General features: G+C 37.6%; 1 protein-coding gene across 4 annotated transcripts in view; it reads left to right on the top strand.

Annotated features, from left to right (window-relative positions):
* The window catches only part of LOC136825786 (potassium channel subfamily K member 18-like), a 248,885-nt gene that overhangs the window by 113,264 nt on the left and 123,121 nt on the right, over positions 1-12,500 (top strand). For all 4 annotated transcript variants that reach the window (XR_010849458.1, XR_010849457.1, XM_067082676.1 and 1 more), the window contains 2 exons: positions 10,531-10,762; positions 11,122-11,257. Coding sequence is in view for 2 of the 4 variants with exons in the window: in XM_067082676.1 (XP_066938777.1) it covers positions 10,531-10,762; positions 11,122-11,257 (368 nt within the window). In the remaining 2 variants the exon portion in view is untranslated. The remainder of the gene's footprint in view (positions 1-10,530; positions 10,763-11,121; positions 11,258-12,500) is intronic.

The following is a 12,500-nucleotide window of genomic DNA, read 5'->3' as shown; positions in this document are numbered from 1 at the left end:
CTTCAAAAAATGTTAGTTTTGCCTCATTAATTCTTTTCATTTCACTAACTCGCGGAAAAGACTGTTTATTTTTTCTTCATGTGTCAGTGTACTTACAGGCATTCTTGGTGCCCAAGTAATCCCTTCTTAAAATTTTGCATTATATCCTCTTATTTTTGCACTTAAATATCTTTAGCACTAACCCATTTTTCACTCACCTTCTCCCTTAATGGTGTTAAAATTTCTTTCTAATCAAACTCCTCCTGACCAAGCAAAACTACCTTTTATTTTCATTTCTGCTTCATCTACTTTAATGATCACATATTATGTTTTCGGACACTTCTCCTATCACCATTGCATCCATCATAATCTAAAAAAAAATCCTTCTTTCAACACTTTCTTTCCCAAGTATACTTTTGAATAATCATCGTTTGTAAACAACTCCAATCACTCCTTTCATTTCCTTTGATCATTCCTGCCCCATCGCTGTCTGTGTCACCTGCTTTGGTATTTATTTAAATTACCCATCACGACCACCACTTCTTAAAATTCAGCGAGGCAAAGATTCAGATTTTCTCAAAACTTAACTGTTTCATCTTCAATTTTTTTTTTAACCCTTGTGGCCCAGATACACTTGGTATCATGGTTGTTTCTCACGTGGTACCCTCATTTAAAAGTTAAAAAAAAAATTCTTGGGCTAATACATTATAATCTTTCACACTTACCATGGTCTTTCTGACACAGCAAGGGCTCTATCTCTTCGCCACACATGACACAATCAATCTCTGCCCCTCTCAGTCCTGATAACTTGCCCATTCGTTTTGGCTTTGCTACGCGCCCTAACACGCAGTAATTTTTCTTTTAGTCCGCCCATTTTCACGCAGTTTTTCTCTGGTGTTCCACATCAACTCTCGCCTAACATTAATACTTTTTTCGTCTTTTTTTTTTGCAACTGAGTATTTTTTTTTCTTGCAACTAGAGCATGCACACACACAAATTTATTTTTGTGTGCGTTTACAGATACCATCATAACGAAAACACCTCTGTCTTGCCGGAAATTGTTACAAGACGTTGACGAATAGACGGAAAATCCCAGCCTCCATACTTCGTTGTCTTCACGGCCATAATATGCATAATTTCTGTGTGCATTTATGTATTTTGTTTATACTTCCTCACTGAAATTCACTTATGAAGCGTTGTGATATTTTTTCTTCAACCGATCTCATAATCTTGGTGCTTTGCCTTTACATAGGAACATCAGCCAAGTGTGCGAATGTGGTGACAATGCTTCTTTGTTCCTAGGGCCCTTTCCGGCGTCCAGCAAATTACCCTTCTGACCCTGAGATTCTTCGATATATTCATTCACATATTTTCTTTCATTTTATCATTTTGATCATTCCAGTCCTTTCTATACATGCATTTAATGATCAAGCAAAAACCACCATATCAGTGAACAATTAAAACAAGATAATCTTTGTCTGATCGGGTAAAACCATGGACCATTTAAATTTAAATTATCAAAATTTCATCATAATTCAGGATGTTTCTTGGACAGCATGTATCTTGCAAAGTACAGGCTCGCCTGCTTTTACTTGTTAAGTATCAAGGCAAGTTTTATTCACAAACTTTTGCTATCACATCACTTTATTTTCACGCACCACACTTGGTTCTCATTCCTACCAATTCACCTTCTAAAAGTTTTTCGCGAGTTACCAGGTACTTATGCCTCTGTTTTTATCCTGCTTATCACACTGTCTACCCCTCAGGGTTTTTGCAAGGAGTGCGTAATAATAATTTCATACATAGTCAACATCAACGTTTCTCCTTTTGAAATGAGTAACATTTCATTTGTTTTATGGAAATCAAATCAAGACAATTCGCTAATAAGTACAGTACATAGCTGTTTAAATAAAGAAGTGAACGTTTTGGTTAAATACAACAAAGTTAAAATAAAATGCCAGGTGGTTTAGGAATGCATAAAACGAAATTTGCTTTATTTCTTGACAGGAACAATTATGCCACGTATAAACTGCTCAAAACTCTAATCCAGTAATCTCGTCGTAAGACCTCTTTGATTATCTACTGTAGTTTTTTAAGGCAGCATAACCTTTGACAGTAATTTTAAAAGAAAGCCGTCGGGACGGGAAATTCAGTGATCTAACCCAAATCTGAAAGCAGAATGAAAGAAAAACACCAGTGCGAAATAAACGCAAGGTGACATACCCACCTCTCGACAGAGTTGATCCAAGACACCGAGGCTTCACTTCTTACTCAGAGGCGCCCTCCGTCAATTCCATTGCAATTTCCTCTTTAAGAAGATACATTTCAACGATGCCACTTTCTTGATTCCGCTCTCGTTTGGTTTCGTACATTATGCAAAGCAGCCTCGCTCCCAGACGAGACAACAAGACATTCAAGCTCAATAACATATCTCCTTCATTCCTGGAGGAGTTTGTTGACGTCCTCCTGCCAAGCATCCACACACTTTAGAATTTACTTACATGTTGACGCCTCCAAAGGCTCTTCTTTACACTTGAGGCTCACCGTGAGTTGACACGTATGCCTTTTATTCATCTGTCGTCCTTCGATGTTTAAATGTATGATATGTTAAGTTTGCTACATGGGTAAATATTGTTTTTTCCTTAAATGAATAGAGTTTTCTGTAAACCTCGTGTACATTTACATTTGACAGAAAAGCTCTCTCTCTCTCTCTCTCTCTCTCTCTCTCTCTCTCTCTCTCTCTCTCTCTCTCTCTCTCTCTCTCTGTGTGTATGTGAGTGTGTGTGCGTTTGTCTCTCTACAAGCTCCTTTTAATGAGAATCATATTTGCAACTGAATTGTATATGTTCACTAATTTCGTGAAGCATCTTTTTACCTAATTTTTCAAACCTTTAACTTTTCATCGTGAAATTTTGCCATTAACTTCCTCTTGACAAATTGATAGTTATGGGATGGTAAAGATTACTGATTTGATAAGAGAATCGAGATTGAAATAGTATGGGACTTTGGTAAGGATGAGTGAAGTGGAAGGAGTGAAGAGGACTTGGATGGAACCTATTAAGAGTAAAGGCAAAAGAATTGATGGAATGATGAAGTGAAGGAAGATGCTTCCGACAGGAATAGTTGGAGAAGACGCAACAATGCAGCCGACATCCTAGCCAAGAGATTGCGGTGGGGATGAAGAAGAAGAATCTGCTGCTAGATACACATTTGACAACATGAAGCTCATGGATCTGGTGAACAGTTCAGGCAGATAATAAGGCAGCTGTATTCTGCTAAACTTTTAATAATATTCTCTTCCTATATGTTCTGTCTAGGAATTGCCTCTAGACTTATGCAAACTTGCTCTGTTTAATAAGGTAGTCCCTTCCAAACAGAGACATTTCCTTCGCTGAAATGAAGAGCCTCTTCACGAATGTCCTATTCCATGAGTCAATCAATCTGATGCTTAAATGAGATTGCAAGAATAAGACTACCCATAATTTGAACGACTTGGAAACAGCATTTAACTGCACAGTTACCAAATCTGTACCAAACGTGTCCCTTTCATCACTCGCCAAGGGTCCTTTTTACTAAATTCTATACGGGCGCGATTGAGGAATGCGTCCTCAGGCAGATCCAGTTCTCTCAAACACACTTATGCTAAAGCAAAATTCTTTTCATCAGGGTCAAACATGAAGAGGCAATATAGACTCTTCGGATGAAGTTCGAGGAATGTTCTTGCTTAAATGAACTTATGAGTGAATTTGAGTTGATAATACTAAAAGTACTTGTACGAGTACATCAGAGGCCCATGGTCCTTCCACAAGTGTCTACGACCACCGACCTTGCATTTTGCCTGACTGAAAGAGTAGGTGCCCTGTGAGATATAAAAGTGTTATCAATACCTTTGTCAAGAACTGAGGAATAATAAAGCTGGAGACCATTGCGGTAGATAGTGCAGGTGAACCTTTGCTGAGGTGAGGCTGCCTTGTGAAACATCATTAGCAAGAGCCTGTTCCCTGCTGACCTTTCTAATAACATTATTTTTTGTAAGAATTAAATCACTTTACCTTCTCTCTCCTAACAACCCATTAACCTTCCCCCAAGTCAGAGGAAGAATGGCATAAACTGTGAACATTTCCACGCATAATAGGATGATATGAACTCGTACTTCTAAATATTTCTCATGCCATCTCCAGGAGGTCGTCATCTGCAAGCCCTATGATTCTACTCATAATGGCACCATTTTGTATTAAATACTCGTTAAATTTTGAGATCACTAGTACAGCGCGTGTTGGCCATTGGCTACATGTCCTCATAGGTTTTCGTATTTTACTGAATGTTTAGTGCGAATCCAATCAAAAGAGGATGTCTGCCCATGCTTAACAAGGATGGGACAACCCAAGTGAGACTCCAGAGAGATTACCAGGAAGACAAAATTGTATACAATCACCTTTGATATAACACAGTAAACATTACAGACTTACCAGTCATTACAGTAAAACAAGTGAAAAATGCACCGAAGTTTCTTCGGCACAATCGAGTTTTCTGTACAGCGTATAATGCTGTATAAAACTCTCAGCCATGGCCCATGAAACTCTCAGCCGAGGCCCATAAACATTCAGCCACGGCCCGGTGGTGGCCCGTGTTGTTGGCACCCATAGCGGTGCCAGACGCACGATCATAGCTAATTTTAACCTTAAATAAAATAAAAAAAACTTCTGAGGCTAGAGGGCTGCAATTTGGTATGTTTGATGTTTGTAGGGTGGATGATCAACATACCAATTTGCAGCCCTCTAGCCTCAGTAGCTTTTAAGATCTGAGGGCGGACAGAAAAATTGCGGACGGACAGACAAATAGCCATCTCAGTAGTTCCCTTTTACAGAAAACTAAAAATAAATGGCGGCCAGTCAGTTCAGCTGATAAGAAAGGCAATCAATCAGCAGGTACATCCAATAAACACGTTAACACACTTTTCAAATTTCTTCGGTTGCATATGTTAATGTGCAATTCCTTCGCTAATCCATTGTCAGTTTCCCCTTACGACAAAGTAAGCACCAGTTGTTATGCTGGATCCATAAATAAGAAAGAAAAGGCCTTTCCAATTTCCTGTTTAGGTCTTCAGCAACGTTGTTGACCGGTTCAGTCATGCAACGTTTTTGCAAACCCTGGTATCGTTTCTACCACTAAAGAACTAAGAAACCCCTTAGTTATATTACCACGAACCAACCACTACACCCAAAACCCCAACAACAAAAAATTAAATGCTTTTCTTGACAATACATTTTTAGTAAAATGGCGTCTTTGGAAAAGTCTGTCTACCTCTAATAATTCAAGGGGAATATTCAAGCCCTTTTAATTTTCTGTAAAAGAAAAATATTGTGCCGGCTTTGTCTGTCCGTCCGCACTTTTTCTGTCCGCCCTCAGATCTTAAAAACTACTGAGGCTAGAAGGCTGCAAACTGGTATGTTGATCATCCACCTTCCAATCATCAAACATACCAAATTACAGCCCTCTAGCCTCAGTAGTTTTTTATTTCATTTAAGGCTAAAGTTAGCCATAATTTTGCTTCTGGTAACGATATAGGCTATGCCACCACCGGCCCGTGGTTAAAGTTTCATGGGCCGCGGCTCATATAGCATTATGCCGAGACCACCGAAAGATAGATCTAGTTTCGGTGGCCTTGATTATACGCCGAAGTAACTTCTGCTCATTTTTTACTTGTTTAATTCTCACTCCCACTTCACTGTGCTTAGGAAATGTTAAGGGCTTTTACAAGACTGTGGAATGCTTATCTTCTCTCAACTTTGGGGAGGGGAAATATTGGATTTGCGAAACCTTTATAACAAACATTATGTCATCATCGATGTAGGTCTCAACAGAAAATTTGATCTGGTGTCTGACAAGGCCTCTAAGGCCTCCTTACAGTTCCTGGCTCCCACCTAATATTCTAGGTTCAATCGATGCTGCAATTTTGTGCCCATAATTCTTTCCCGAAGTGTCTCCTGGGTACCAATAATCCAGATAACTCCTTATCAAAACAAGGAAGGTGACTACAGAAAGTGAAGAAAGGTCGGACACCTTTACTCCCTTTTTTTATTATTCATTCTCCTCCCTGCCCGATAATTTTCTTCACATCGCCTGTCTTCTTTATCCAAGTGACCTGGAACTTCCTGCTCAAAGCCGTGAACTCTCTCTCTCTCTCTCCTCGAATGTGTCTTGTTTGTGTCCTCCCGTGTTCAGACGACTATTCTCTTGGCATTTCTTCAATGTCAGCTTTCCCTGGAGGTTGCCCTCAGAACTCCTGAAAGATTTAAGCGGGCTGCTTCTGCGGAAATGATTAAGAATCCCAACTGGGCTGGGTGGAACTAGGTGAAGTTCAGCGTCACTTGGAGAGGTTACATTTTCCAATAACAGCGTTTCTGTAACTGTCCTGTTTTCTCTTTAAGCGTCGCAGTCCAATTTTCGTTAATATATTTGTATGGAAATCTAATCCAGAATATATTTTTCTACAGCTAGTTAGGAAACTAATTTTGCTTTCTTTGATATAATTATGTTCGAGTTTTAATTTTAAGTTTTATTTAGACGGCCATAATTCAATTTTTTTTTTTTTTAAATCGCACATTTACTTTTATGATTCTCTACATGACAGCGTTAGGTATATAGACATCTGTCATAATGATGACCTAATCTAAACTTAAATGTTCATCGTTGGCTTTCCTCCAATAAAAGATAGTTCATACTTTTGCCTTTTGAAAAAACCATTCACACTATGTAACAGGACACCACCACATTTCACCCAACAACTTTCCATTAGCTTCTTTCCAAATGTCCGAGGAAAACTTAATTTCTCTCCAATTTTAAGTTTCAACATTCGCAGAATTCTGTCTTTCCAATGAGTATCCATGATTTATTAAGTATTTAGATTTTATAGTGTGATAAATTACTTTTATGCCTCAGCACACAAATTTAGAACTAGAGAGTGAATAGTGACTATTATATGTGTATATATATACATATATATATATATATATATATATATATATATGTATATGTATATATATATATATATATATATATATATATATATATATATATATATATATATATATATATATATATATATATATATATATATATATATATATATATATATATATATATGTGTGTGTACTTAGGGGGAGAGAGAGACTGAAAATATTTTACTAATAAGTACTATAGCCTTTAGATTATTCATACCAACAATGAGATAGATAGCATGGCGCACTTTTAATTTTTTTTTTTTTACTGCTGTTCCCCAGTAGGCCTAATCTGCAGTTTTATATAAACTTCTAACAGACATATCCAGCCAACAGTAACGAATAGGAGGTACAAGATAGTATCTATCTGAGAAACATCGCCTAAAAAAGACTTTTTGGTTGTCCATCGTGTGTATGTGTGTGAGAGAGAGAGAGAATTTTTAAACCTCATAACCGATACGTGGTTATTTAATCTGAATTAGCATGATATTCTGTCGGTATCATGCACAATCGTCCGTAGACTGTAGTGAACAAATATCAGTCTCCAGTAATTAATATAGCGGGGTCTGCCAGTGGAATATGAGTCCTTGGCAGCACGTAAGGTTGCCAACCGTCCTTGACTGGAAAGGATGCCAAGGGCACGTAAGGTTGCCAACCGTCCTTGACTGGAAAGGACAGTCGCTTATTCACCTCGTTCTTTCCCTGTCCTTCGCTGAATCTGGAAAGGATGTCTATAATAATTTAGTTAAATTATTATGGAAATCTGCTTATATCATATATGGTCAATCACCTGAACAAAACGGAACCAAACGTGCCTTTTTAAATTTCAGTAGTTCCTCATTGGACGGGTTGGTATCGTTCTCGGCAGGCACTCTGCTAGGGGCCCCCGTTCGATTCTCCGACCGGCTAATGAAGAATTAGAGAAATTTATTTCCGGTGATAGAAATTCATTTCTCGTTATAATGTGGTTCGGATTCCACAATAAGCTGTAGGTCCCGTTGCTAGGTAACCAATTTAGTTCTCAGCTACGTAAAATAAATCTAATCCTTCGGGCCAGCCCTAGGAGAGCTGTTATCAGCTCAGTGGTCTGGTTAAACTAAGGTATACTTAACTTTTAACTTGAGTGATGCTTCCTGTAATTAACTGCTTCAGGTGTTCATGAAACACACCGCGACACGACTCGCACACATTGTGATAGCAGTTACTTACAGGCCAAGTGACTGTTAGAGATTTGCGTATCTGAGATTAACTGAAATACGGTGTCAGCGCAGCACGTTCTCGTGACCTGTATTGTTGTATGCTATATTGGTACCCATTGTCATTACAGTAACTTACAGGTCAAGCTGTTGTTTGTGATTTGTGTTATTGAGATCATTTGAAAAATGCTGTCATTGCAGAGTCAGAAATGGCTGAAACCTTAAATTAACAGAAAGTGGGCTGCAGAGCAACTATCAAAGTTAAGTGATCTTTATTTAAAAAGAAGTTCATGACCCTAGCCCTAGGTTGGGTTCCTAGAGTCAGGTAAAAGTGTGCTTGGGCTGTTAAGTCATTTGACGCTCAGGTTCGAATCATCTTTTTCTCTAACTTTGACTGTATGTGATTTGCAATTCACAGAAAGTATTAGATACAGTTCTTGAATAATGTAACTGCCGCTGTGCAACAAAAATGTTGTAAATCTAAGATCTAGGCCTTGATTACTTTCATCAAGGTGATCATCGCATACATGTATAGTTAATCTAGGCCTAGGTACTATTTCAAACGATTTTTAAAATTTTTTCCTTTAACCCATTTATGTTTAATTTCCTATCATTTCATTTTTCCAAATACCAAGCAAAGTTCAGTCGCGGTAGGTAAATTTAATTTGATTTTTCGCTTGTTTCTCATTTCTGTTATTTTCTTGCAGACGTTTAATTACATAGTAGATAACTGTGAGTACATTATAGTGACTACAATGAATGTATTACGTGGCTCTAAAACTACTAATGATTTTTTTTATCAAGGCCTATACCCACTGCGAAAAAAGACTTCGCTCATATCACATGAAATTGGAAATAGCTGCCTCACACACCTACATATAAGGCACATCAATGATACGTTGAATTCCTTACACAGTGCTGTTTACGTCCACCTTACTTGCCTTTTTTTTTTTTTCAGCGTGTCTTTCTTGTAATCTGCCACACGCTTTCTAGGCATTCCTTTCCTTCTCCGTCCTACCACTTCCGAACCATACACTCTTCTATCTAAATATCGACCTCATTCTTCCCTTATGACCTAATAATTAAAAAAACTTTTGAATCATCCTTTCACCGACGCAAATCATTTCACCGTTTACACGTATCGCCACATTTCTCATCCTTGCAACTCTTCATGGACTTCATAAAACAACTCAGCTAAACACCCTCAGCCTTTTTTTTTTTTTATTTCACTGACATTTGCATTAACATTTCACTTCCATATAGGAGAGCTGGCTCAACAATCCTCTCATGCACTCTTACTTTGGCTTCCATGGACGCCCTGTGAACCAAGAAAAATAACCGGTCATGTGGCTCACTTCTCCTGTTGTCTAATCATCATCCTTTATACTGAATCACAAGGCACACACACACACACACACATATGTGTGTGCATATATATACATGTATGTATATATATATATATATATATATATATATATATATATATATATATATATATATATATATATATATATATATATATATATATATATATATATATATATATATATATAATGTCCAAATAGGGGAGTCTCGACTCAGAACACAGTCTGGACGGCGAAGGCAAAGGGCACCGTTGTTACCACAGTTTATTATGGCAACGTTTCACGACAGTTGCTATCGTCGCATTTTCAAGGCTATAATTATTGAAAAACCATCTTACAAAAGTATGCAAAACCAATATTAAACTAAAGATTTTTCTATAAAATAGCCATGTGGAAAATGTATCATTTTTCATAGATCATTGTACAGAAGAAGACGGTTCCAACACTAAGCACTCAAACAAACCTCTGTATAATTGCTTATTGCTTAACTTTTTGTTAATGTTCTCCTTTCTTGCCATCTTTCATACTTTTGCTGGGTTCTTGGAAAAAACTTATATTTTTAGTCTCATTACTCTTGGGGTTTAGGTATGTGCTGTGCCTATGCCCCTTGTTTTTATTTGTCTTTTACTTTATGTAAATGCCGATGTTTTAATGTGAATTTTTGCAGATTTTTTTTAGTAACCGTAGCCTTGAAAATGCGACGATAGCTAGCAACTGTCGTGAAACGTTGGTATAATAAACTGTGGTAACAATCGTGCCACTTTCCTTCGCCTTCGAGACCATTTATACATACATACATACACATACACACACACACACATATATATATATATACACATGCACACACAATCTAAATTTCATAAAAGCAAAAGTAAAGAATACTGTGAATGTACCATATATGTCATTCCATTCTTTAAAATAAACAGACACAACAGAATGATAAAAATAAATCACGTTTTCGAGTAATTTGTCACAATTTTCTGATTTCAGACAATCGAGGCACTCCGCCCCATGGCACCCCTGCGGGTGGCACCCCACAGGGAGGGACGCCGTCGTCGGGAACCCCTTTGTCTGGGACTCCTCTTCTCACAGTCAGACGTCCACCTCGAGCTTCCACGCCGTCCACTGCGCCTGTTTCGCCATCTCGTACAGGCACGCCCACCGCCAGTTCGACTCCGCGTTCCGGTACGCCCCCGCCAGAAAATGCCCCAGGATCGAGGAGGTTTGTTGGAACATCTCTCTCTCTCTCTCTCATTCTCTCTCTCTCTCTCTCTCTCTCTCTCTCTCTCTCTCCTCTCTCTCTCTCTCTCTGGTTTGCAGGATCTCTCTCTCTCTCTCTCTCTCTCTCTCTCTCTCTCTCTCTCTCTCTCTCTCTCTCTCTCTCTCTCTCTCGTGCACCGTAATTCATTAAAATTCTAGGAGGAGAAACAGCTTTAAAGCATGTAGAGCACTTTTAATTTGACTTCATATCTCCTGATGTAATCATCGTTAACTTCGCCTTGAAAGAATATTTCGGAATCTTACTAACTTATGCTAATAACTTATACATATTATGCTAATCACTTAAATCCTTCTCTCCAGGCCGTCCCTCCTTCAGCCTCCCGCCACCGATTCACGAAGGAGTTCCCTGACGAAGAAGGCGCTGACGGACATCGTTAAGGATACTAAAAAGGGCATGAAGAATGTAACTGAGGCGTCGATGAAGGCGGGACAGAAGGTAAGAATGTGAAGGCAATTGATTGTTATTGTATTTTCGGTCAGGACGTATTTCTGGGTTTCATATATATTCCTTAAGACAAGTTATCGGGTTCTCTAATGTTTAGCTTTCAGGAAAAAGCAGTGAAAGACTGTGTATGGAAAGTTGAGGAAATTATAAAAGGAAATAAGACATTAATGGTGTTGATGGAAGATCCTTAAAGCTTTACGCAAAGAATACATATCGACAACCACGTGAATATTGATAGTTTCATGTGCCTATTGCACATATCGAAAGAAGTTACCTCCTGGGGTTTACTGATTAGTCGATTGTCAGGTAACAGGTGGATTTTCTTAAACGATCACTAGTGATATGACGGGTGAGATTAGTTTAGCCATGGCCTGCTGATTAGTTATCCTGCAATGAACTAGCCAGTATAAAGAAAAAAGCTTAGCAATTTATCCTTCGTAACAACGATTAGTCTCGCATCTAAACGCCGCCTAAACATACGCTTTGTTACGGAGACTAAGCTGATTCCCAAATAGCATCAAGTGACCAACATAGTTTTTGTAAATTGGTATGAATCTCCATAGAACTGTTATTTCTTATTTTACTTTTGGTTAATGGCATGTGAATCTCAAGGCCATGACAGCTCACAACAAGGAGAGCTCTAACCATTCAGAGAATATTACACTCAAGTCTCTTGATGTATATCAAAGTTTGTTATGAAAGTTCTACATCTTTTCCGTTTAGATATTATTTTCTTTTAGGGGTTCATTCTAATACGTCTGAACATGAATTATTACATCATTCACTATAAGCAAAAACAGCAGAATATGGTTAATTAGTAAACATTACCTATCAGCTATATGAAAGGCCGTTTTGGAACAAACGACACAGATAATTTAACACAGTAAGATATCATCCGTAATTTTATTATTATTATTATTTCTTTATTTCTTCTAAACACTTCTCAAAAGTTGGCTAGAAAATAAAGTCTAAATCTCTTTACCTCCTCTCTAGTCTTCTCCCTACTTTAGTGAAAACGTGACGGCTGGCAGATCATGAGGGGCGCCCAATTTATACTGTGTAGATGTGCAATACTTATATATATATATATATATATATATATATATATATATATATATATATATATATATATATATATATATATATATATATATATATATACATATATACATATATATACATATATACAGTATATATATATATATATATATATATATATATATATATATATATA

This window comes from Macrobrachium rosenbergii, chromosome 3 (assembly GCF_040412425.1).
Source record: "Macrobrachium rosenbergii isolate ZJJX-2024 chromosome 3, ASM4041242v1, whole genome shotgun sequence".
NCBI classification, from domain to species: Eukaryota; Metazoa; Arthropoda; class Malacostraca; order Decapoda; family Palaemonidae; genus Macrobrachium; species Macrobrachium rosenbergii.
Note: the sequence above shows the minus strand (reverse complement) of the source record. Positions and strands in the feature narration are given on the sequence as shown.